This window comes from Tursiops truncatus, chromosome 3 (genome assembly GCF_011762595.2).
Source record: "Tursiops truncatus isolate mTurTru1 chromosome 3, mTurTru1.mat.Y, whole genome shotgun sequence".
NCBI classification, from domain to species: domain Eukaryota; kingdom Metazoa; phylum Chordata; class Mammalia; order Artiodactyla; family Delphinidae; genus Tursiops; species Tursiops truncatus.
The window spans coordinates 119,024,212-119,051,689 of record NC_047036.1 but is presented as its reverse complement, the minus strand read 5'-3'; the positions used below and the strand labels follow the sequence as shown (position 1 = coordinate 119,051,689).

At 47.5% G+C, this 27,478-nt stretch overlaps 1 protein-coding gene across 5 annotated transcripts in view; it reads right to left on the bottom strand.

Moving 5' to 3' along the window:
* ARHGAP26 (Rho GTPase activating protein 26) overlaps positions 1–27,478 on the bottom strand; it is a 484,293-nt gene that overhangs the window by 347,934 nt on the left and 108,881 nt on the right. For all 5 annotated transcript variants that reach the window (XR_002174220.3, XM_019924624.3, XM_019924626.3 and 2 more), the window contains exons 2-6: positions 20,440–20,535; positions 18,762–18,823; positions 13,743–13,814; positions 8,178–8,279; positions 1,475–1,585 (exon numbers count right to left, since the gene is read on the bottom strand). Coding sequence is in view for 4 of the 5 variants with exons in the window: in XM_019924624.3 (XP_019780183.1) it covers positions 1,475–1,585; positions 8,178–8,279; positions 13,743–13,814; positions 18,762–18,823; positions 20,440–20,535 (443 nt within the window). In the remaining variant the exon portion in view is untranslated. The remainder of the gene's footprint in view (positions 1–1,474; positions 1,586–8,177; positions 8,280–13,742; positions 13,815–18,761; positions 18,824–20,439; positions 20,536–27,478) is intronic.

The window sequence follows — 27,478 nt, the reverse complement described above, 5'->3', positions numbered from 1 at the left end:
ATTGAATGGCTAGTTTTAACACCTCTGGGCCCCAAGCAGGGAAATCAACAAGCTTGCTTTCTCTGACAGATGGCTTTCCCCATCTCACAGACCCTGCAGAAAGATGTGGATTTTGACCTGAGATCTTGGCAGAGATCATTGCTGGAAAGGAAGCTGGCTCTAAAGTTTCCCTTATTCAGATAAGACTGAGGTAATTAATAGCTTTGAAGAATCTGCCAGATGACATGGCTGGGAGTAGACTCCCAAGATCAAAATAGCTCCAGCAAAGTAAAAGATGGACGCAACAAATTCCAAGGCCAAATGGAGTCTTGAAACTACCAGTAAGTCTACGTGCCTAAAAAGCACCCCCAAAGTTTATAAATTAGAAACAGGGCACAGACCATTCTTGACCAAAAAGAGCAGTCACTCTCTTTCAATTTCTTATAGTTTTGTTATTTGCTTAAGAAAATCACTTTTTTTTGCGGTATGCGGGCCTCTCACTGTTGTGGCCTCTCCCGTTGCGGAGCACAGGCTCCGGACGCGCAGGCTCAGCGGCCATGGCTCACGGGACCAACCGCTCCGCGGCATGTGGGATCCTCCCGGACCGGGGCACGAACCCGTGTCCCCTGCATCGGCAGGCGGACTCTCAACCACTGCGCCACCAGGGAAGCCCCGAAAATCACTTTCTTAAATCTAGGTAGGTAATCTCATTTGTATAGAGACCCCAGGCTTGGGTCTAGATCAGAGGTTGCATTCAGCTGAAAAATTCAAGATCTGCAAGAGTTTTAAATTGAGGCCCACATGCTTATTTGGTGTTTCCATGGATTCTGAACACTAGTGCCACAGAGGGGTAGAGCAATACCACATCTGCACAAAACCACAACCACACTGGGGTGGCCTAAGCTACAGCCAGACGTGTCCCCACATTGCAACCCTTCATGCCCAATGGAACTTTCTGTCCAAGTCCAAATCCCATCACGATTCACTCAGAACGATCTCCATGTTGCTTGGTTATAACAAACTTAGTGTGAGAAATTGCTTTATATCGCATCTTTTAATACATGTCTGGGATAAGGAGGGGCTTTGAACTTAGGAGGCAAAAAGAGAATGGTTTCCTTGGGTTACTGCTACACTTGCGTTACTTGAAGGAGAGAAGAAGCAGGGAAGGAAGGAGGAAAGTTAAGGTGTCATCACTATTGTTTGGCAAGATGAAAACTCCTCCCCTCCCCTACTCTGACTTGGAAACCAACCAGCACAACGCAAGGTAGCTAGAGGATGGAACCATTGCTGAATGCTCTACACCCATGTCTGTGGTTGTACTGGGAAGAACCCAGGGTAGCCAGTTGACCAAGCACTGTTACTAGCAGAAGGCACAGCATCAGGGCTGGTCAATCTCTTCATTAACAACTTAGAGCATTCCGTCATCTAGGTAGTTGGAATGAGGGGTGGGGGATGAAAGTCTGGGTACACAGTGAAACCTTGAGCATCTACTTACAGGCTCCACGAACTCAAACATCTTTCTCTCTTGGACTTCTTGCACCTTGAAGACATACTCCAGGGATACTTCATAGAAATGCTGCCGGACCAGGTCCACTTGGCTGTCTGCCTACAAACAAGATGGAATTTCAGAAAAAAATCAGGTCACTATCTGAGGAGGGGATTCAGCAAGCAGGCAAAAAAAATCTCTGGAGATGGTTTTTAAAAACAAATCCAGTAGCATGAAGCAGAAATAAGAACAATGATCATGGTTACCCGAGCGCTAATTTTGTGCCAGGAACCATGCCCATAAAGCTGTACATCAGGGCTTCCCTGGTGGCGCAGTGGTTGAGAGTCCGCCTGCCGATACAGGGGACACGGGTTCGTGCCCCTGTCCGGGAGGGTCCCACGTGCCGTGGAGCGGCTGGGCCTGTGGGCCATGGCCGCTGGGCCTGCGCATCCGGAGCCTGTGCTCCGCAAATGGGAGAGGCCACAGCAGTGAGAGGCCTGCGTACCGCAAAAAAAGAAAAAAAAAAGCTGTGCATCATTACCTTATTCAATCCTCATTATACTTTCAGTTATTTAACCCTCATTACGTTCCTAAAAAGAAGATATCCTTACCCGTAATTTACAGGAAGTAAATGAAATCTGCTAACGTTAAGGAACCTGACCTAGTTGGTACGAGGCAGAGCTGGGATTTCTGTCCTGGCTGATCTGCCTCCAAGACCCCTGCACATTCCTAAACCACTAGACTCTACCGCCTCCCCACACCCTAGGCCAACCTAAGTTCCATGCAAGACAGATTTTTAAAGAGAAAAAGAAAACATACAGGGCCATCCTTCTAAATGAACAAAACAACCTGATAGGGGGCAGAGGACCTCAGAGAAGAACATTTTCACACGGTCGCACATACTTTCTTTGGACGAGGATGAACTATTAGTTTACCCCAAGCAGAGTAATTACATTGCTGCCTCGGAACCTCACCTCCCTCTCTGTACAGGTGTGTGGTTGTAAAGGTCCACACCTGGCTACAATTAAGCCACTGATCTGGGATCCAGAACCCAAGGGAGAAAATGAGCATGTGTGGAGTAGCAAGACACTGTGCTGGGAAGTACCTTAACTCTCACTATAAAGCTCTTACCCTTTCCACTCTTTTCTTTAGAAATGAAGTATGTCATTCGATAACATACTTTACAAAGACAAAGCCCCCAAAGGAGTATTTCTTTCAGTGTTCCTTTGTCAAGATTCCTGCAGAACAAAACTGGGACAGACCTTTTACTTCATTATACCAAATATGGTACTGCTAACCTGACATCTTAAGGAGCTGGCCAATCATTCATTCATTCATTCATTCATGGAGTTCACAGCATGATGAGGAAAAGAGATAATTAAATAATCATGTAAATAAAAAGAAAATGACAAACTCTGGAAAAGCACAAGGCGCCATGAAACAACCCAAAAGACTCCATTCAAGTCTCCTGCTAGCAACTTTCTCGCGGGGCAACTTCCATATTAATATGCAGAAGGCAGTCCCCTAAGTAACAGCTGCACAAAACCAAAATGAAGGGCTAAGCCTGGGGGCATCACCTAAGCCTCCAAGCAGGAGAGCTGATGTCTGAGCACTGACAGAGCTTTATTTGGAGACCGTGTTTCAGAAAGTGCTTGCACCACGCCCCCTGCCAGGTGTAGCCGATGGACCAGTGCCTGACACACCTTCCACCTGGGCTCCTGCCGGCTAAGGCCCGTTAAGTCCCTGTAGTCCTTCATTTCTCATAGTGCAAATCCAACACACTTACACCTAGGGATGCGTCTATTTCCCTGACCTCCCCCACACCCCCGATACATCCTCTCTGCTTGGGCTTGCCAAGTGAGACACAACAGAAATAAAAGTCATTCAGAAAAGCTGCAAGTTAGGCAGGGCTGGAGGAGCCAGGAGCGAAGTCCTCTGAGAAGAAGAGCAGAGCCCAGCGTCAGTGAGAGAGCCAGGAGAGCAACAATCTGGGTGGGAGTTGCAGTTCTATCATCTTCTAGCTGGTGGGACCCACTCCAGTCACTTATCCTCTCCCGGTCTCTTCCCCACACCTGAAGGCTGGAGATGTTATGATCTGCCCTTGCTCTGAGTAGAGCTGTTTCAAAGAGAAAATGAGCTAAAGGATGTGGACATTTGAAAACCAGGAAGTGTTCTGTGCACACTGGGGGTTATCACCAGGGACATCTGAGCAGATGGGCTGTAATCCCTGCTCCTACCCTAAGCCAGCCACACCTTCTCTGGGCGGTTCCAACCCTCGCCTCACCGGCCTCCCTGCTTTCTGTCTCTGCTCCCGCAATCCAGCCTCCACCCAGCAGCCAGAATACCTTTCCTTAATCTCCATCAGCTGTTCTCACAGCTCCTTCAACACCTCCCCCTGGCCTCTCCCATGGTCTGAAGACCCTGAGGAACCGGCCCAGCCCTCCTTCCCTACCCCTCTCCCACTGAGCTCCAGCTGGGGCTCCTAGCTACCCTCCGACACTCCGAACTCTTTCTTGCCATGCAGTCTTTGCACTTGCTGTTCATTCTGCCTGAAAACCTCTTCCCCTAGATAAATATTCAATTTTTTTAAACTTTAATGCACAGTAAGAAATACCTTTTACATTATGACCCAATAAACAAACATTTATAATTAGGTGCAACATACTTTCATATTTTTCACTCTAGTCTAGCCTATTCTATGTCATGACCCAGTAACTCAGATCTTATGACACACCCATAATTTAAAGAACATTGTCCTAGCTTTTCACCCAGCTTGCTCTTTCTCTTCATTCTGGTCTCCATTCAAATGTCACCTCTTTAGAGAAGCCTACAATGACGTTATTTTAGGTATGTTACCCCAGGGAGTCTCTATCCTATCTCCCAATTTATTTCCTTATCACTACATGAAATTCTTACTTATTTCTCTCTCTTTTCATGTATTGCCTACTAGAATATAAAGTCGATAACAGCAAAGGCCTTGCCTCACTTTTCCATTCCAGATCCCGAACAGGGCCTGGCCCACAGCAAACATTCAACTGATGCTTGAGGAATAAATGAATTGATCTCTATGTGGCCCAGCACTGAGAAAAAAAGCATAACAATGCATTTCCAGAGGAAAAGGAAGATGAAATCCCAAGTGGAATGGTAGGTTGCTCCTGCCAATGCCCCTCTCATATGCGCCATAGAATTTACCACATCCTTAGCTCCTCTTGTGATGGAATCAGAAGCCAGATTCCAACCCCTGGGCAGGCAGTTCCTCTGCCCTGTTACTTAAGAAGCTGTCAATCTACCAGCTTGTCCAAGACCCACCAACCATTCCGTGCTTCTTGGAAAAGAAAAATTCTCCTAGACTGTAGCTTCCGATCATTCATTTCACTCCCCACAACACACCCAACTCCTGAACGGACTTTCACAGAAGCGTCCAAGAAATAATTTGTCCAAGGAATGATTTATTATCTTTGAAGCCAGCTTCTGAGCCACTGAAGAAAACACTGGCTTTTAAAAAGTCTTCCACTAGATGGCAGTGTCACTCCACATCGCTGCCCAGTCATTTCAGCCACCAGAGGTCCAGGATGGGCTAGAATTTACAAGTATTCATGCAGGCCTGCAATCAGGGAATAATTCTGGATCATCAAAGGAAGTAGCTTCCGTTACATGTGTAGTAGGTGATTCATAATATTGTTAAAAGTTGATCTTTTAATAAATGTAAGGAAAATCATCACTAAATAGCTGGAAGACCTTGAGTAAATCACGTAACCTCTGCAAGGAACTCAGGTCCTGCATGCGAAATTCTAAGAGGTTTAACCAGAGGATCACCAAGGTCCCTCCCGCTCTCCAATTCCCTTAGCTTGACACTCGCATTGAATAACAATGGCTGGCAGGCAGCCCAGCAACATCCTTCCCCACAAGATGGCCAGAGAAGAGCTTACTGGGTTAAGGGAAACGGCTCCAGAGTCAGGAGCCAAGGTTCCAATCCTTGCTGACTAGCTATAGGCAGGCTATTTAAACATCTCTGAGCCTCAGTCTCCTCCTATGTAAAAGAGAGGGAATCCACCTGTACTTCATAGGGTGGTTATGAGGGTTTGAGCACATTCCACATAACAGCGCTTAACATGGCGCCTGGTACATGAATATGCATTCAGTAAACACGGGCCGCTACTGTTGCTGTTGTTAGTAAAGATATTATCATTATTATTGTTATTATTATGAGATTTTTTATTCAATTTAATTCAGCTTAGGTATAAAAAGCAATGCTTGAGAACAGACCAGGACTTGCAAGGAAGACCTGCAGCCCACTCCTTGCCTTCAAAGTATTTAGGAAGTGTGAATGGGTAAAAAAAAGACAAGGATTGTAGCAAAAAAGCATAATGAAAAAGTTTCCACTAAGATAAATACTGACAGTCAGTGCTGCAGACAGAATGTTTGCCCACCTCACCACTACGTTCATATGATGCAACCTAATCCCCAGTGTGATCGCATTTGGGTGGGGCCCTTGGGAGGTGATTAGGTCATGAGGATAGAGTCCTTACAAAAGAGGCCAAGGGGGCTCCCTCACCCTTTCTGCCATGTGAGGAGACAGCTAGAAGACAGCCATCTACGAACTGGGAAGCAGGCCTCACCAGACACCAAATATGCCAGTGCCTTGATGCTGGGCTTCCCGATATCCAGAACTGTCAGAAACAAATTTCTGTTGCTTATAAGCCACCCCGTCTAGGGTATTCTGTTATTGCAGCCTGAACCGACTACGGCAGCCAGGAAGAATGCCATCCAATTTGGGAGCAGGGGAGGGGGAGGAACAGGCCAGTTATGGGGATAATACTTTATATTTGTGTAGCGGCTGTAATTTACCTTCTCATCCATGAAGTAGGCAGGACAGGTATTTTATGAGTATTTTACAAAGGAACTAGAGCTCAGAGAGACCAAGTACTTGTCCCGGGTCACACAGTCAACTACATAGCAGAGCAAGCCTTGTGAAGAAGGTATCTCTGCCAGTCCAGTGTTCTGGTCCCCGTATTGCTATCTCAGGGGGAGATGCTATTGGCACAGCCCTAAAAGAAAATGTGGGACTCATTGCAGACCAACTCACCAGGAGCCAGGCATGGAGAGAGCAGACCGAGAGGAGAAGTAGCCTCACTCTGGTGAAGTCATGCAGGTAGGATAACTGTACTGTGGGCCTCCCGGTACCAGTAGGTGCTAGAACAATCACATATCCTCTCAGCTGTGAGTAACTGCACTCGTGGTGCATGGTCACCTAACTGCTTAGGAACTACAGTTAGCCAGATCTGGTGATTGTGAGCTCCAGCCAAAATGCCTTTCCCTACCGTTTCCAAACCCTAAACGCCAAATGATGTTAGAAGAATGATAACCGATCAGGACAGATCCTAAATGGAATTACGTATTTGTCACAGACAATTCACATATCCTTGGGTATCTCCTAGTGCCCAGAGACCCATGTAGAGCTGGGAATAGCCTTTTCTGTATCATCCAATGAAAATCAGCATTTCCTTAACCTTCTCAATCACATTTGACAAGATTTACCCGAGCAGCTTTGCTACTTCAAGAATCTCTTCCTCCTGCGTTGGCTACTTTCTCCCTAACCCAAGCAAAAAGTCTTCAAGGAAAGGTCAGCAGTTTCTTACTTCCTACAGCTCACCCCAAATACAATTGCTGCTGCTTGGTTGGCCAAGAACTGATCTGCAAAGCCCACTATAAACACTTCCTGTTAATAAGTCTGTATCCGTCACTCAAACAACTGATTCAAACACTCATTTCAAAGAAAGAGTTCTGAGCACAACACTTCCTAACTGAGGGTGTGTAACAAATCCTGGGCTCCACCATCTCCTGAGTAATCCTCATCTTTCAACCTCTGACCCTACCATCTTCATATGAACAGAAGTACTGGCAAGGAATTTGCTCAAGAAGAAAGGAAACTGAAGAATGAGGGCTAGCTTGGAAGCCACAGCCTCGCTTTAACACACACCTGAGATAGTTCAAGCAAATTGTTAAGAGCTAAATAAGATGATATTCATGTAGCCAAGTTTGGAGTTCCACTAGCAAACTGCCCTGTCTCCCCAAAACATAAACCCCCTCGCCATGCAAATCTCCATGAACTAAATAAAAATGGTCACAGCTCCAAGGCCACAAATCTGACTTTTCTTTCCAAGAGAACTACTCTTAAAAAAGACCCCATGCAAATCCAAAAAAAACAGGGGCAGACCAGAGAATTTACTTTTTTGAAACAAAGTTACCTAAGCACAAAATACATGAGACAATAAAATACTGCTTAAAAAAAAAAAAAAAAAGACTAATGTCAAGCACTGGTTGGAATAATTTTTTTTTTCATTTCACATTAAGGAAGGATGACCAAAGTGTTTCAGATGCTAACATTTCAAATCAGTGATGTAAGGAGGAGGTGGAAAGGCAGGGTAAGAGAGTACAGAATCAAGGTCAAGGGTGAGAGAAACAGGAAAACAGATCTCAGTTTGAAAGGAGGAAGCACAGCCTAGTGATTAGGGTGATCTGGACCAGCTGCATGTTCCTTGCTGTGGACAGGCGGGACGGCCGTACAGCGTGGCTGCATCGGGAAGGGACAAAGGCAATGCGGGCAGCAAGCGTGGAATGAGGGATCAGAATGAGGCTCCAGCAGAGAGTAACCAGAACAGCACCACGGAAAGATTAAACACTTTATTCAGATACTAGTAAAGTTTCTTACCTCCTGCAGCTGAGATTCTTTCTTTTTGGAAGACAAATTCAAGTGTTTTTCTAAGATGCCACAATACTTCTCTGTCTCCTTGTCATACTTCTTTTTGGCTTCCTGGCAAAAAAAAAAAAAAAAAGAGGAAAGGAGAAAAAGACTAAAATGTTGCAGGAATGAAAGCAACCTGGGTCAAACTCTTCCTGCTCATCTTCATGGCTTCGTCATTCCCTCAGACCCAGAACAGTGGCACACCACCCATCTCCTACTCTTCCAATAATGCCATGAAAGCAAGCAACCACCCATCAACAACAGCCCAACCGTTTTGAGGGTCTATCACAGAGGCGCCACTACTATGCCAGAAATGAGGTAAATACCAGTATTTCAGAGTGGCAGAGCCAGGGTTCCACCTTCTAGAAATTTCAGTTGTAAAAGAGAAATCTCTAGTTTCTAACTCACAAGTATGTTCAAAGCCAAAGAAGGGAAGTTACCTGTGAAGCTAATCCCCAAACAGGAAGATCCACTTACACCTTAAATGGGACAAGTCTAGACTAAGAGTAGATCCAGCTTTAACTGTGTCCACAAAGTATGTCTTAATTTGTAGACCTAAATATTCCTTGACGCAATAATATCACATATGGGTCTTTAAGCTGAGGAATAATTCAAAACAAAGAAGACATTATCTTCCCAAATATGTTCACTGTGGCATCATTTATAATAGCAAAAAAAATAAAAAGCAACAGCAACATTGCTGCCCAAGCATAGAATTTGGGATAATTAAAGTATGGGGCATCCAATAAACATAACTAGGAAGGCTAGCATGATACAAACTCGGTGTATCCTACAGGGAATGTGTCTACCTACAGACAAACATTAGATGGGAAGATACTTCAGTGAAAATACTTGAGTTAAGAAAATGGGATAATGGGTGATTTTTTTCCCTCCATTTGGGAAATGTTTATTATCCTATATTATTGCTTTCAAAGTTTTATATATATATATATATATCATATTATACAGAATAATCCCTGCTCCCCCAAAGTCACTGAAGTTCTATTTCTATTCCTTATTTTACAGATAAGAAAACTTAGATGCGGGAAGTTAACTTGTGTAAAAAGTCACAGAGAGTGACGGAGCTGGAGTCCGAGCCCAGGACAAGCTGCCTCCAAGTCCACACTCTCAGCCACACCTGGAAACACTGTCATAGGCGGTCTCTCTTCCCTCCACATTTCAGTGGGGATGGCGGACAAAGGGACTGAAAGAAGGTCTACCATGGCCTGGTAAACAGGATCAAATGTACTAACTGGGTGCATCATTCCAGCTTTTGACTCACGTGGAGCCCACAGCAGATATTTTTCTGCAACTCCAAGGCTTACAAGAGGAGAAAAAAATTTGCGGCCAGATAAGGAAGCTCAGATACATCTCTTCATTTAATGACGATATAACAAGCAAGCACTCGGTGTTAGGATCCTTCAGGCACTGGAAATATAATACAATACAAGGCAGAAACGGCCCCACCCTCGTGGTGGGGCTGTTCCAGCAGAAGGAGAAACACAATTAACCAGTAAACAAACAGTCTGATTCCAGACCGCCGCAGGTGCCACGAAGGAAACCAACAGGGTGCAGTCCCAGAGATTCCTGCAGAGAAGTGCTCCAGAGAGGCCTCACTGGGGAGGGGAGGTATGATCCAAGACCTGCCCACCTCGTAAGGGGCAGAGTGGAGCCTTCCAGACTGGTAAGTGCAGATGCTCTGGGCAGAACACACTGGGCCTACGCGTGGAGGCATTACCAAGAAGCCGTCACCGGAAGCTCTGAACAGCACCCGTGACAGCAGAACACCATTTATCTGGTCAACGGCAAGACTCTAAGCCTCACAGAGTGGGCAGAATCATCATATACCCATTTGAGCTGGTATGTACCCATTTCTACAAATCTGAATTTTGCTTGAAAGTTTTACATACACAAACAAACACGCAGAAGCATGAGAAGACAAAGCTGGAGGAGACATTACTCCTTCAAACGAGGAGAGGTACAGGCAAGACACTTGACTCAAGCAATGCTTTTCCTTCACAGAAGTCAGCGACTTTGAGCTGGGGTTCCAACTCTGACTGATGCTCGCACAGGCACTCCACCAGCCTCGTCGACAACCCCCAAAAGAGAACCCTGCGCCAGCGGGCCAGAGGCGAGAAAGGGCTCAGCAACATGAGTCACTGGCATTCTGTGACTTTCTGGCAACTCGACCTTTGGGGGAATAACTCCTCTAGGATTGAGATCATGTTCTTAGAAGACAGGAGGGTGGTAAGACTCAGTCACTCAGGTACGGAGATGGTGTTCCCCTTCCAGGGAGTCCACGGTGGGTGGTGAAATGGATCCAGGACAGAGTTAGGATCCTGGAAATTATTCCCAACTCCGTACAAACCACTACCCCTCTGGGACTCAGTTCCCTCATCTATAAACTAAGGATGACTAGACGAAATAATGGCTCAAGTCTCCTCTTTCAGCTCAGAGACTGTCTAACAAAAAAAAGCATAAGAACACTCATCCCATCATAGGACTGTCAGGACTAAATGAGATAAACCATATCCAGTGCTTGGTAGAGTGCTTGGCACATGGAAAGTGCTCAATAGAATTCAGTGCTGATGATGCTGGTGGCGGCGGCAATGATGTGGTCCATCATCTAACCCCACCGCCTCCTTATTAGGACACCACTTGCTTTCCAAGTTCCACGTCCATGAAGGCGACCCGTCACAGCACCCACCACAACTTGCAGTCACACGCTTATTCATATCATTCTGTCCAGTGCCTTTCTCCCTGCACACCATGAGCACGGTGACCACATCTGCATTTACCTGCACCGAACAGCAGTGTGGAGCACGGTGCCGGGTACACAGCAGGCTCTCCCCTGTTTTTTATGAATGAACTGTGTGTATCGAATAGAATAGTTAACGTCGAATGATTTTATGACAGTGTTCTGAGCGGCACTTTATAGGAGTTCACTCATTTCTTCCTCATAATAACTCTGTAAGGTAAGCACTCTCAGTATCCCCATTTCTCAGCTCAGGAAACGTGTGGAGGTGGTCAGCAACCTCTCCACGTTTACATGCAAGAGGCACAAGCGGGATTTGGACTCAAGCAGTCCCACTCTTAGCCACTCTCTCTGATGTCTATTCTACTTTCACTGGAGAGCCCAGCTTCGGCTGCAGGGAAAATAAACTCCCCCAAACTCAGAAATCTAAAAGCAGGGCCACAGCTATGCCAAGCCCCAGGGTCCGCTCTACCCCAGAGCAGCCACGTTAGCACAAGAATCCTCCTCACGTGCAGCCTTCACCCCCAGAACTCTAACTTCTGCTTCCTGCAAGTAGCAACAGGTTGTTATAGCAACCGAAGTGCACCAGACCTGGGAGGAGGAGGAAGGGTAATTTTAGCATCACACGGGCAGACTTCAGAAGTAAGGTCTTTTTTTTTTTTTTTGCGGTACGCGGGCCTCTCACTGCTGTGGCCTCTCCCGTTGCGGAGCACAGGCTCCGGACGCACAGGCTCAGTGGCCACGGCTCACGGGCCCAGCCGCTCCGCAGCATGTGGGATCTTCCCAGACCGGGGCACGAACCCACGTCCCCTGCGTCAGCAGGCAGACTCTCAACCACTGCGCCACCAGGGAAGCCCCAGAAGTAAGGTCTTTGAGGTATTCCTGAGTCTGCTCCCTAGATGGCCTAGTAGAGGGGTTGTTTCTCTGTGTTCTCTTAAACACACGTAATACTGTGATATACATGTACGGGGATGGGGGGGTGGGGAAGAGGAACAGGTAGACTGAAAAAAATAAAATAAAATAACGAAGGGGGAGGGATGAGAAATCATCCCCAACGTCATCACCTCATTCTTCAACAGGAATGAGAGAAGAGAATGTGTGTGAGGGGAAACATGTTTTGGTGAGTGACTATTTCATATAAATTTTTTAATTCTTGTGTTTCTCACCATCTATAGCCCCCAGCAAAGTACCTGCTCCTGTCACTCGGATCACTGATACTAACCCCAAAGGAACCCACTGAGCCTTCTGCTCTTCCTCCGTGGTAACTATGGTAACCCCCATGCCGCCCAGGGAAGAGGCTGGAGTGAGAGGCGTAGGAGACACCTACTGGAGAAGTGACTTCTGGAAAGATAACTCAGTGAATGAGCCACTGTGTATTTGCGGGAGGGGAAAGCACAGGCCCCAAGGCCACGAAAGAGACGGTGCTCCTTGGGTCTGAGAACTCAGAGAGGGGCACTCGGCATTTTCCCATCCATCCCTGGGCTTGTTTCCAAGTCTCGGACAAAATCTTAGTGGAATAAGACTTCCTTTAAACTATACATTCCTTAACCTCGGATAGAAGACCAATGAGCCCCAATATCCTCACAAATGAAAACTGTAAAATTGGTAGGGAGGTGCTGTAACAGTGGAAGAAGAATCTTGGCCATGGTCCCTCCTTCAAACTAGGGCCATTCCTCCCTCTGAATAACCCCGACTGAACCGAACATCTCTGTCACGTCCTAATCATATTCATTTTTAAAAAGCACATGCACTTAGTTGGGGGCTGAGGGGAGAGCACACTTCGTTACACTTCAGCTATGTTTTTCCCACCTACAGGCGGGCATCTCTCAAGGCCATTTCACAACTGAGTAAAATCCACACCTTCTCCACAAGTTAAGAGGGTGATGTTGCCCAAAACCCCCTGCAGGTGGCACAAGGGACTGCGGCCGAATGACTCACAGCTCCAGGAAAAAAAAAAAAAACAGGAAGAAAATCTTGAAAATCCTTTCGCTTTCATTGATTCCAATGAAAACATCTTGCCCGCAGGTGGTCTCTAACACTCTACTGAAGGTCAATCTCGCTAGGGTTGTCTAGTGATTTATCACAGGGCAGGGGACCCCAGAGAATCCACCTTTAAAAAATGAATAAAATTCCCTTCTCAGTCTTTCAGTAACAGGTGAGAGTCAGCCAACTTTTAGCTATAGTCCCTCCAGGTCAGCTATAACAAACGGTGGCCTCTGGGTTGAAGCAGTCCCGCTTTTTGACTTGCACACTGTGTAACACATATTTTTAAATTATTTGCCAGCATTTTTTGAAAGCCAGGAAATTTCATATAAAACTCTTTAACTTTTCAGTTTCTCTTGAAAAAAATGTAAAGGTCTAACGACAGAGGGCTCCTTTTCATACACAGCTAAAGTGGGCTAAGAAGAGGGTCCCCATGCCCCCAGGGGCCTATTTGCAACCCCCGTCCTAGGCTCCAGTCCTGGACCTCCACAGACATACAATTCCATGGTGTCTAAACACACAGGTATCTACTCACACAAAGGAGGCGTGGTTTCCTCCTTCGGATGATTTATGAACTAGCACAACATGATTAGATGTCAAAACAACAGAATGACAGCTCTGGGGTTGACCCCTCAGTCTTACTTCAGACACTTGTGAAGAACAGATGAGCTGGGCTCTAAGCTTATTTGCCCAGGATTCCCTGAAAACGGTGGGCTTAGATCTTCTGAAGAAGGTGTTGTGTTTTCCAGACCTCCTGCCCTAAAATCCAAGAAGAAGGCTTGCGAAATTCTCACCTTGGCAGCCCCAATCTGCTCCTTTCGAAATTTCTCCAAGGGAGTGATGAGCACTTCGCTGGCATTCTCAATCTGGAGGGGAAAAGCAGAGGGGTCGGGGAGGGGGACAGAGAAGCAGGGTCAGTAAAGAACCACAGCAGTGCTGGCACAAAAGGCCTCCGCATGCTTCAGTATAAGATCTCAGTAAGCACAATGGTGCACGTGTCACCTCTTCCTTACACCTGACCCGACAGCATGCCAAATCAAAATCCAGTCATCAGTTCAAAACACAGCATTCTTCCTGTGCATGAGTAAGATAGATTCTTTAAAAATAAAAATGAGGACCTCTAAAAACGTAAGCAACCACACTGATGGCAGAGCGGAACTGGTGGCAGAGTAGGGTCCAAATTTCAAGCTTCAGGTGACATCTTCTTGTAAATGCTCATTCAGCCAAGTTATATTTAAGTAGATATATTTAAAGGAGGTCAACACTGAGTCTAGGTTAACCCTCCCCCCAAAAAATCCTCCACTTTTGGGGGCATGAAAACCACCCAAGCCTGATTCTGTGTAGCCCTACCTGTTCTGGACGGGGATCAGGTCGCTTGTACCTCCTGGCCACTGGCTGCTTTTCAACTTCATCTCACCGCGCTCACCCCCTCAGGTCCTGCCCTCAACTAAACGGTCACCCGAATGCACCTCAAATGGGCCAAACCTGCCCCACTTCTGAGCCTTTGCATTTGGCTGTTCCCTCAGATGCTTTGTCCCCAAATACTTGTGTGCACAACTCATTACTTATTGTAATTCAGGTCACCTCTTTAGAGAGGCCTTCTCTGACCACCAATGCAATCCAAAGAAACCTCCCACTACCCCACTTCTGAAGTGTTTTCTTCAGAAGATGTAAGCCAGCTGAAGTTTTCTGGTTCAGCATTACAAGACGTGCACATGCATGCGCACACACGCACGCCACCCTCTTGTAAATGTTCACTTGTCTACCACCATCCCCAAAACACAGAAGAGTGCTGAAAAAAGGAGCACTCAAACATTTTTCAATGACTAAATGAAAGAATGATTTCTTGATTGCCTGCCAACTGTGTGACCACAGGCAAAACATTTAACCTCTCTGGGCTCTAATTTCCTCATCTGCAAAATGAGTGGGGTGGATTGCTCCAGCTCTAAGATTCTATGGTCTTTTCTAAGACAGCACAATATTTTACAATCTTTCCTTTTAAGTCATTCATTGCTCACTCGTCATTCAACTAATTATTTCAGGAATCTCGTCACAACAAAGCATTATTTTTCTAAATCACATGCCTATCCATTGCAATGAAACCAACAGGGTAAATGCCAGAAGCCATAGATGGAGAGAGCAAAGAACTAACTAGACAATGCGAGGGGTAGAAGGTGGCAGGTCTCCAAATTTATTGCCACTTGCCTTTTCTTCAATTTTGAGAGCACTTACTTTAAAAGAGAGCATTTTAACTCTAGAGTGTTGCAATGTTATTTAACTTGCTTGATTTTTATTGTCATTTGATGTCGCTTTACTGGCTCACTTATTTCAGTCTTTTCCACAAATCAAGTGCAAGTCTCTGAAACTCACAATGGAGCTCTGAGCCACTAAGCCATTGGTTCTCAACATTAGCCGAAGGTTAGGCTCACCTGGGGAGCTTTTAAAATTCCCGATGTCCAGGCCACACTCCAGACCAATAAATTAGAATCTCTGTACTTCGATCCAGGCAAAAGTGTTTTTTAAACTTCCCAAGTTGTTCCAGTGGACACCCATGGGAGAGAATCCAGCCCTAACTAGATGCTAAATATACAAAAGCCCTAACTTCCCACCTGGGAATCAGGACACCCAAGTCCTTGTCCCAGTCCTGCTACAGCACGCCATCAGCCTTCAGGAGACCTCACTTTTCTTAGCTGTCAAATGAGGGACTGCACACAGTGAGGAATACAGTCTGTCTGGGTCTAAGATTCTATGACTATGTAATTTCCACTCAGTTCCAAGCACTGTGCTGATATTCGAGGCACAGCGGTCCATTCTCTGCCCTTCAAGAACTCATATTTCGGGCTTCCCTGGTGGTGCAGTGGTTGAGAGTCTGCCTGCCAATGCAGGGGACACGGGTTCGTGCCCCGGTCCGGGAAGATCCCACATGCCGCGGAGCGGCTGGGCCCGTGAGCCATGGCCGCTGAGCCTGCGCATCCGGAGCCTGTGCTCCGCAACAGGAGAGGCTGCAACAGTGAGAGGCCCACGTACCGCCCAAAAAAAAAAAAAAAAAACAAGAACTCACAGACACGTGCAGTGACTATCAGGACACAGTGTGGTACATGCAGAATCAGAGGCATGAACTAGACATTCAGAAAACACAAGGGATGGCCAAATATCCCATCTGGGGAGTCAGGGAAGGCTTCCCAAAGAAGGTACAGCTTTGCTAGGCTAAGCTGAATTGATGATGAAGCTGTCACAGGGTGAGGAGGTAAGGAAGGGGCTTGCGATGGCCAGATACTCAGACGCAGACAGTAGAAACTAGATTCACTGACATTAATAATAAAATTGCAGAGGCAAGCTGGAAAGTATAATCCAGTCATTGTTCCCTTACCCCAGACCTTAGCAATCTGCAGGGTATTCATCGTGATTTGCTCACCATACCCTCCACCCCCAAATAATAACTCTGCCAAGAATCAGACTCAAAAGAATCACTTCCCTTTCTGAGGCACTAGCACGTGCACAAACACACAAGCCTTCCTCTGCCTCCACCCACTACCATCCCTGCTGCTGCTGCTGCCACCGCCGCCCTCCTGATTCTGGTTCAGGCACCCAGCAGTGAGCAATCAAGGCAAATAGCGTCTCTCTCTGCAGAGCAGAAAGTGAGAGGCTTCTGCTCTAGTTGGAGTTTTAAAGAAATGCCAGCTGCTTTGGTATCACACGCACTTGGGTTTGAATCCAGGCTGTGCTACTTATTAAACTGTGTGATCTTGGGCATGTTACTTAGCAGCTGTAAACCTTGGTATCTTCATCTGGACAACGGTGATGATAAAGGTCCCACTTCACAGAGTCATCATGAGGGTTAAAGTAGAAAATGCATGGCTACATGTCTTGGTAGAGGCTGTGAACTGAACTGCATCCCCTCTAAAATTCATATATTGAAGCCCTAACCCCTGTTAAATTAAACAAGGATGCCATTAGATTGAGATGACTCTAATGCCTTAGCAGCCTACATAAGCAAACCAAAACCTCAAGGTTAAGAAACTGAAATCTAAGAAACTGAAACCAATCACAAACAACTAGACTTTCCCAAATAAGGCAACCGCTTAAGCTAGAGCCAATCAAATAATTTCCTTGCTTTGTTTACACATCTGCTATATAAAAGTCTTTGCCCTACCTCCTGTTGATGGAGTGCTCCTAACCACTTCCGGGTTGGTTCTCCCCAATTTGAATCAATTTTTTTTTTTTTTTTTTTTTGCGGTACACGGGCCTCTCACCGCTGTGGCCTCTCCCATTGTGGAGCACAGGCTCCGGACGCGCAGGCCCAGCGGCCATGGCTCACGGGCCCAGCCGCTCCGCGGCATGTGGGATCTTCCCGGACCGGGGCACGAACCCGTGTCCCCTGCACCGGCAGGCGGACTCTCAACCACTGCGCCACCAGGGAAACCCCCTTGAATCAATTTTTGTTTAAATAAACTTAAACATGCCTCAGTTTATCTTTTAACACCCCCTATGTGATAGTATTGATATTTGGAGATGGAGCCTTTGGAGATAATTAGGTCATGAGGAGAGAATCCTCATGATGGGATTAGTGACCTTGTAAGAGACAGGACAGTTTCCCCAACCTTTTCTCTGCCCTGTGAGAAAACAGCAAAGAGGTGGCTGTCTGCAAGCCAGGAAGAGGGCCCTCACCAGGAACCAAATCAGCCAGCAACTTGATTTTGGACTACTCAGTCTCCACAACTGTGAAAAATAAATGTTTGTCGTTTAAGCCACCCAGTCTACGGAATTTTGTTACGGCAACCCGAGCAGACTAACACAGTAGACTTAGTCCTGAAACCACTGGCTGTTAGTACGGGAAGAGAAGAAAAATTCTCCTTGATGACTCTTCCCTGGGCCTCTGGAGCACTGCTGCCTAGAGACAAGCCCACCTGGCGACAGATCAGCATGCAGCTTCATTCCTGATGTCTTAGGAATGAGAGGAAGGCCCCAAAGAGCTTCCTGTGGATCCAAAATCCCTCATCTATGAATGCTGAACCACATCAGAATAAAGCCTTGTACAGAAGATCTCTCTTAAGAACCTGGAGATCAGTGTTTGATTCTCGAATTTGCACACTGCCTCTCTTTGAAGAACTTCTTATAGTTCCCATCATTTACTAAGTACCCCTTGATTGGATGCCTACCAACATGGCAGGCAGGCACTGCGTCAGATACCCTGGAACTAAAAGTGAAGGAGGGGCTTCCCTGGTGGCGCAGTGGTTGGGAGTCCGCCTGCCGATGCAGGGGACACGGGTTCGTGCCCCGGTCCGGGAGTATCCCACATGCCACGGAGCGGCTGGGCCCATGAGCCATGGCCGCTGAGCCTGCGCGTCCGGAGCCTGTGCTCCGCAACGGGAGAGGCCACAACAGTGAGAGGCCCACGTATCGCAAAAAAAAAAAAAAAAAAAGTGAAGGAGAGCTCTTGGATGGGTTTAATAAGGTGAGAAGGAGGGGAGCAGGGTGGGGCACCTTCATTCCCATTCTGCCAGTAAGGAATCTCAGGCTCCCAAAAGTTAAATAATTCAAAAGACCCACCTTAAGTCATATACTTTATATATACACCTTACAGTGAATCTGTAGGAGGACAACAATGTGGTTCTAAGTTATCCAGGGTAATCCTTTAAATATTTACAAAAGGTTTCAAACCCAGCAAGGATGAGAAGATGAGGCTTGCTCATGAGCCCAGAGCACTCTAGTGGCAGAGCCTGGACTCAAACCCTGTTCTTCTGACAACAAATCCTGTGTTCCCTCGATGTGACCACACTGTCCAGGACCAAGGGCAGCCCAGCCATACTCACCATCCGTATCCGTTCATCTTCAAGATTCCTGAGGACAGTGGCAAACTCCTGCAAAGACCTTGCTGAAAAAGAGAAAGAGGCCGTGAGGTGGAAGTAGAGTGACAGGCCTTCCAGATACAGCTATTGTGTTATGGACTGAAATCCCTTGGCATATGCAGAGACCTAAAGACAACTCTTCCCAAGGCTCCCCTTATCTTTTCATCATTAATCATTAAGGATGACCCAGAAATGCAGGATAATCCACCGGGCACTCTAGCTAGGGAAGGGTTTCCTTCAAGGAAAAGACCTGCCTGTTCCTGAGAGAACCCAAGACTGATGGGATGCTGGCCAGCTCCCAGGCTCCAGGCTGGACCAGGCAGAGTTCCTCTTTGGAGTTCAAGGATTTCCTGCCCAGGATTTGACCTCCTCAACCTTTGTCGTGGGGTTGCGTCAGAACCCAACCGTTTCTTTGCACCAGAGCTGCACAAACAACACTGCTGGCATTGGAAGCCACATCTCTGGCTTTTCCTTGGGTTCCTCCTCTCTGAGTCCTCGAGCCCCTTATTACTGCAACACAGCTGGCAGCACAGCAGTCAGATGTGGACAGTCTCTTTCGCCGGGATTATTCCAAAGGCAATAAGCATTGAATACAATAGCCCTAAGGATATTTGAGACATTCATGTAATGCTGGGAAAAACATCTGTATAATCAGGAGTTACAACAATGATACCTTTTCACCACTCTCAGCTGTCTCCCAATTCCCTCTGCTCATCCCCAGATCCTGATTTTCTGCATGCTAACAGGGAATCCATAAGCATTTGGTGACTTAATTCAATGTAATTTGCTCAACTCTTCCTCACTTAATGGAGTCAACCAAGATGCCCAATGGAAGAATAAGGTGCAATGACTAGGCCCTGACAAAGACAGGTGTCTTGACACTGCAAATCCTCTGTGCTCAGTGTTGCCCACAGAAGATGGACAGGGGATGGTGAAGAGCGACACGGCGCAGCAAAGCTAACAAATGGTAACCTCCGCTCGCAGCGTCTTGTTAAGGAAAATGCATGGGAGAGGTGGGGCCGTGACCCGGACACGGAGCTCCTCTCCCCATCCGAAGGCAGCGACGGCTACAGAGCTCTAGCCAACTGTTGCCAGGGCAGAATGAGGGGCCGGCTGCTCAGGCTCCCCAATTTTCAAAGAAGCTAGAAAACTGGAACTTTACATAAATTCAACTTCCATGGTAATTCAATTTTAAAAAATGAGCGCCCAAGAAAACATGGCTGCATTAGGACCTCAGCCCATGAGCCATCACCTGCAACCTCTGATCTAACTCTTCTCCCATCTACCCGTGTTCTGCTTTTGCTCTAATTCTAAAGTACTGTGGTTGGGGGAAGAACGTTGCAGAGCCAGTCAGAAGCAGAACGCTAACAGAGGGCGGAGACAGGAGCCCCACAGCGAACCTTCCCGCTTTCTCCTGCAGGCCGCAGGGTGAGAGCCACTGCAATCCCAGGGCTCTGAGGAGAAGCCCTGGAGAGCCCCGGGCCCTGACCTTCACTCAACTCTGCCCGCTCCACTCTTAATACTGACTTCTTAATTTACAACACTTACATACTCCCTATTCCAGGGGAAAGACTCAGGGAGGACACTGAAAGCTGTGGTACACAGTGGACTTTTTAAACTCTTGCATGTGGTTATAACTTACCTATGCACATTTCATCATCTGTTTCTGCATCTCCTATGCACTGAAACTTAAATTCATTTAAGGAATCTGCAAATTTCCGCTTCGCTGAAGACAAATCTAGCAAAAAAGAAAATAAAAGAGTAAAAAATACGAATTACTGAAATAAACCTGCTTTCACGTTTCCTGCACTTTTTAGTCCTTTTACTAATACAGCAGCTAGCAGATATGTTCCTGAGTCCATCTCAGAGCACAAAAGAATGTAAATTCAACACAGTGAATACTTGTTTATAACATGAAGTAATTCAGAAGTTAATATTTTTGCTACATTTGCTTTAACAAGTCTGGTCCTCACTCTAACTCCTCAGGCTACGCATCGAGTCCTGCCGCCTCCAGCTGACACCCGTGGGGGTCAGCGAAGCTGCCCTCACTCACATGAGACTCAACAATACCTCCAGCCCAGTGCCACGCACAAGGGAGCTGGCACAAAGGGCTTGGAACTTCACAGGAGCAACCAGACCACCCCTTCCGACTCAAGGACGCGGGAGGCCCGAGTTCTCAGAACCCTCTGGGCTCCACTCAAAGCGGAGCAGCCGCCAACCTGACGAATCTCCACCTGAACCAGTTTCCTGGGTCACCTCGTTCCACCGCTGCCCCGAGAACAAAGCCCTGGCACTGTTCTGAGTTGGGGTGAAAACACACCCCACACATGGTATCTATAAAGAAACCTCCTGGAGGCCCTTGTCAAATTTAAAAAATAAGCTTTCATTTAAGACAGTAATAAAAGCCAATGATCCTTCCTGAACCCTCAGCTTCTGTTAAGGGTATAAACCACCGAGGCACCTTTAAGTGGCCTGACAGACAAGGCTGCTAGGCACAAACATGCTAACTTAATTCCACGTGCAGCCTTCCTGCAGATGAGGCTAATCATTCAAATTACCCTCGGACATGTTTCCCTCACTGAAGGGGAAATGGCATTATGTTCCAATTCCCAGAGGAGGGAAAGATGAGGCATAACCGGCAATGAGGTCTGGCTTCAATAAGGTGCTGGGGGGAGCGGAGGGCGGGGATTCTGGCTTCCCAGATCAACAGAGCCTCTTGGAATATAAGCATCCACGATCCTCAGCCCTTCTCTTCAGCTCTTAGATTTGTCCCTCGAGGTTAGGGGTCACGGTTTTTCCACCTGCTGGTTTGTCTGTTTCCTCTCCAGGTACCTGGCACTGCACCCTGCTCAGTACATGATGAATAATGCGCGTGTATGGAGGAGGGGGCTGGGGGACTGTACACAAATCCAGCTGCCAGTGTTGAGTTCTCCGATCCCAGTGTCCATTCCAAGCAACGGTGCCAGTGGAAGAGCCAGGCAGGGCCATCCTGCTGTTCTCAGGTCTGAGGCTCCGACCACCGTATGGATACCAGGGGCTCCTGCTCCGGGACCACCCTCCCAACCTGAGCTCGGGTGACGCGGGTCCCCAGCTAGCCGTGGTTTGTGCAAGGAAGGCCCTCTGCTCGCTCGACACCAGAAGAGGAAGGCACTTGGAGTGGAGGAGAACACAGGAGCCAACGGCCAGCAGTCTCTGGTCTCTCCCTGGTTCGGTCAATTTAATGGAATGGTTCTTGGCCAGAAGTCCAAAGATGCCGACAGGGGAATCAGGCATCTCTTAAGACTGGCCAACCCAGGCTGAGGAGATCCCCAAGAACACACATCAGTCCCTGGCAAGTCAAGAAAGAAACAGATGCATCTGAAAGTCAGAACACTGTGGGGAGGAAGGACAGGGGCGGCCACAGGCAGGCAGGAAGAAAATGAGGGAGAATAATCTTTCCCAGACAAAGACAAAGCCCTCCGAGAGGCCCCACGTGTGGGCTGCATGGTACTTAGTCTTGGGCAGGTGGTACTCAGTCTTGGCTTTGCCAGAATGTTCCCCTGATCAGAACTCACAGAGAAAGGCCTGAGCAAAGAGTAAGAACAGGACTGCTTCTCTATCCGTTCAGCAACCCCCCTGTGCCTCCCCAATAGGGCAAGCAGGACTCAAGCTGGACCCTCTTCTCAACAAAGTGGAAAAAGAGAGAGAAGTCAGCCAGGCTTGGGAAAGTTCCCGGCACACACCTGAAAAGCCATGCTGCCAGGGGCAGCTGCCAGGAAGGATCAAGGAGTGGCCCATAATGCACGACGGGGCCTCTGTGGGGCCTTCCACAGCAGGCCCACTGAACCGGGAGCAGGCCCGTTAGCTTACAACCAGAAGGTAACCTGATTCCCTGTGCGGTGGCACACAGCACACCCCGAGAAGCGCTGTGGGCCCCACGAAGCCGAAAAAGAGGCCAGTGCCCTGGATGGGAGATTAGGTAACGAGTCCTGGTATGGAGTCAATACTGGGCTGTGGGCCCAGGAGGACAGCTGGGTAGAGTGAGAAGCCCAGTTACTGGAATCTGAAAAGGAACTCACCATGGGCTTGAACGACACATGCCAGACACAGCACTCTCTGGGTAAAGGTACAGTGGACACCTGCTGTTTCCTTATTCAGCATTACTCCCCGAACTTAGGAACATCATCTCCAGCTTGCTTTGGAGAACCTCCCTTCTCCACTTGTGTTACATGGGGTCCTGGTTCTACACTGGTCAACCCCTTCCCCAGCCCCTTGCCCTCACCCCAACCTCCACTGGCCCCTGGGTTCGAGTTGCAGCTCCAACATTTACCAGCTATGGAGCTAATCCTGGGTTAGTCATAAAGTCTCTGTCAACTCACCTCACAGAAGTTGTCACCCTCTGAGTGAGGAGACCCACCGAAGCTGCGGGGCTGCCAGGATAGCCAGCAAGACACATGGGGGAAGCACTCTGTACACTGTCAGCTTCAGTTCTGTTCAAGGATGGGCTACTCTTCCTTAATGCATTAGTCCTCCAGTAACAGGACCCAGGGAAGGGAAGCATGATTACTGGTACTGAGAGCTCAGAGAAGTTAAAGGACTGACATAAGAGCACACAACCTCTAAGAAGTGGATCTGCAACTCGATCGAGTCCTCTGAACTGAGGTCCCTGTGGGCACACCATGCTGCCTCACCCCATTCAGATCAACTCCTCTCCATTACTTGGGACAACAGAGAGGACATCCAAAAGAGAACACCCAAGAGCCACTGCCTCTTGGCTACTGCCACCCAGTAAGAGTGCTGGCATCCTATGCAGGTGATCATGTTGGATATGCAGCTGCACAGAGACTTCTTTCTGGAGCCTTTCACTCCGATGCTCACAGGAATCTCACATGCACATTCCAGTAAGAGGAGAGGAGAAGGCGGGGAGGCTGGCGCTGGGTGCATGCCAAGCTCTGTGGCCCCCTGCTCACATAACCCCACTGTTTCATGTTCAGGCAGTGCAAGACACAGCGAGCAGCCAAGCAGAGGCAATAATATTTACTTTGCAGAAACATCTGTTGCTAGAAAGGCAGAATGCTGGCCAGAGTGGGGAGAAGGCGTGACTGGCAGCCTCTGGGGAGGACAAGGATCTGCTTTACACAGTTAAGGAGGCTCTGCCGCTGAGTGAGGAGACCAGGCGGGTCGGGATGTGGAAGCAGCTGGAAGTCTGGGCCCTGACGGGCTGCTCCTAAAGCTGCCTGCTCACTGGGGGACCAGAGAAAAGTGCCCTTCTCTTCCTGGAGATGCCATGCTCTGCCACAGCAGACACTAATTCTGCAGAGTTTAAGAGAGTAAGCCAAGCATAAACCTTTCTTTCACCAAAACAGCTGGTTTATCCTAATTTTTGTTTTGTTTTTTTTTTGCGGTACGCGGGCCTCTCACCGCTGTGGCCTCTCCCGTTGCGGAGCACAGGCTCCGGACGCGCAGGCTGAGCGGCCATGGCTCACAGGCCCAGCCGCTCCGCGGCACGTGGGATCCTCCCAGACCGGGGCACGAACCCGTGTCCCCTGCATCGGCAGGCAGACTCTCGACCACTGCGCCACCAGGGAAGCCCTATCCTAATTTTTTAAGTTAGAATATACCTTGATTTACACAAGCTTTACCAGTAATAGCACCAGTCAAGCCACTTCCTTTTTTTCCTTTGGTAAAACTTAACACACATGTGCACAAACACACAGGCTCGTGAACACGCATATAATGAAGGACTCAAGGTAACCTTACAATTATATTTATTTTCAGTGCATCTGACCTCCAAAGTTACCAAGATCGGGTATAACGACCCTTAAAACGTTTTGCTACTCTGTCACATGTTCCTGGACTTACAAACTGATTACAGTTAATAAAGACCAACTGCCGAAAGAAGCACTTGAAAGAGGATTGGCCTCCTGGCTGCTTAAAACACAAGAACACCAAAGTCCCTAGGCCTTGTTAATGTCTCCCTTCTCTGAAAGCCAAATTACACTTACACTCTGTGCCCCATCACCCTGCATTTAGAATGACTCTGGAACTAATGAGTGGTTTTGTATCACAATGCACAATGAGTGCCTAGGACAGGGCTGAACAAGGTAGCCCTCAAAGCCTGTTGCATCCATCTGATTGGCCACAGCAACACAACCTGGCTTGTCTGGAGTGTCTGAGATTCCCCAGATGAGAGGACCCACGATGAGAGCTGAGAGGTGGACATGAGCCCGAGAGGTTACAGCTTTTCCCCACAAGCCCCATTCCCAGGTAAAACTCAACACACTCAAAATGAAATTCTCTCTCCCCTCCTACCGGCTCCCCAGAGAGCCAACCAAGGGCCCCTTCCTATGTCCTTCATTGGGCAAAGGGCACCATCATTCATCCTGCCACACAAGTCAGAGTCAGACACCCATGCATCGTCCTTGACGGCAACGGTGTCCTTCCCAAGTCTGTCCATTTTGCCTCCTAAGTATCTCGGTTCTGCACACTCCATCACTACCAGCAACCCCTAAACCAAATACCCCCATTGCCTGGATAACTGCAGTTGCCCCTCCCTGGTCTCCTCACATCCACTTTTGCCCCTCCGGCAGTTCTCCACCCAATCGTGTCGGCTCCAGCAGTGAACCCTGCGACGGTTTCCCAGAGCTCTAAGAACAAAGACCAAAGTCCCTTCCAAGGCCTGAGAGGTCCTGCAGGGTCTGGGCCACCACCTCCCAGTGGGCTCTAGAAACCCTGGCCTCTGCCAGTTCCTGGAACGGGCCCAACTCCTGCCTGCAGCCCTCAGCTCAACAATTCCTTCCTCCAGGAAGCCCTCCCTGACTCGTCTAATCAGACCAAACCCTGCCCCAATTTCACTCCCAGAATCCTATGTACCTCTTCTTCACAGCAATTTTATATCACTCAGGTAATTATCTGATTAGTATCTCCCTGACTTGTAAGTTCCATAAGGGTGAGGACTGTGTCCCTTCATGCTCACCACTGTATCCTCAGATCATGTATCCTCAGAACCTAGCACAGTGCCTGACTGAGAGTGGGTGTCACAGAAAGAACAAAGGGAGAGAGGAAGTCAGGCACTCCACTAGTTCATCACACTCAAAGGTGAAATTCCCGATTTTATGCTTGATGAGTGAAAAAAAGCAGATTAGGTACATTAGGTGAAACTTTCCAACTTATGTAAGTCTGGTTGGAGCTTACATATGTAAGAATGTGCTTACTGTTAACATACACCCACCTGCCCTGATGCTGTCCATTGAGGAAGATTCCCACGGAGCTGAAGAAAGAGCTGGCAGCGTGCACGTAAAGTAAAACCTTCTCTACACCAAGTGACCAGGGAAAATGAGCTACAAACACGTCAACTGTTGGGCACAGCTAAGTGTCCCCTTTCAGCCCCAGCACATCCCCAAGCCTGGAGCTAAAACAGATGAAAGAAGCGTTCCCAGTTGACTCTTCTCTCTTTCCCCGTATCTGGGCAAGCTGAGAACACATCCTACCAAAACCTGTGCTTGGAGAGAGGCATTTCCCCAGGTCTGCATGTGGCATTTTAAACTGAGTAACTGTAAGAAAAGCAAGCGACGTCCCCTTGTTAAATGCCTGAACCCTACATTATATAAGCAAAAAGAAACAGACCATGTTCAAATCTTACAATACTAACATTTGTCTCGTTTCTCTGATGTGCAGCCTTGCCTGTGGCCTCTAGATGGCGAGCAGCTGTATCAGAGAAGGTGTGCCAAGACTCAAGGAGAAACAACAGGGCCAACCTTCAACCTGTCCCACTGATGAAGACACCCACTGGAGAAGCAAATGTCCAGTGGACATTTGTCAATCAGCAATGGAGGGAGGGGCCCTGGCCTCCACGGGGGAAGAAGTGTCCTAATACATTCCAAGAAGCTGTGTTGATCTTATCCATTCAAGCCTGAGACATGGAGGAGAAGGGATGAAGTCACCACCGAAGTGCCTCTCGCATTCTTTCAAATCTGGCTGGAGGAGACTCGGAAAACCTCTCATCTCTCCAAAGGGTGATATGCCCACCAACCACAACAGCCACGGCACGTCACATAAAGTCCATTCTGATTACACATCTGCGTGCTTTCCCTAAGGCCATTTCCCCTAGAACTTCATTTCCTAAATGAGGCCATAGCCAGCACTGACTCCGGAGAATCTGTTTTTTCAACCAGAGCACTAAGGGTAATTAAATTTTCAGAGTTGATTTTTAAAATGAAATCAAATAGAGAACAAAGAAAGGTGTGTCATCCTTTTCCGGATGAGGTTTCTGATTCTATTTGCATGAAAACATCCTTCAAGAATATGGGAGACCAAACCCACCTTAATCTATATCAAAATAACTTTAAATATATTATGCATTAGTTTATTGGATACTTACTGTGTAATATGTACCTACTAAGCAATTTAAATCATTTTGTCCCTACAACCATCGTACTGAGCACGTATTATTACTCCCATTTTGCAGACCAGTGAACAGACTCAGAGAGGTTAAATAACCTGTCACAGCCACACAGTTAATAACCGGTAGTTTAAGAAACCTGGTCTCTCTGATCCCCAAACTCTTAACTATTACACCATATTGTCTAATTTACTCAAATATTTGAGAATCTAATATCAGTGTGCTCAAAGGAATAAAAAGATGACATGTACACATTCCATATCCTGGAGGAGAATACAATTTAGAAGGGTTGATCTGTGTA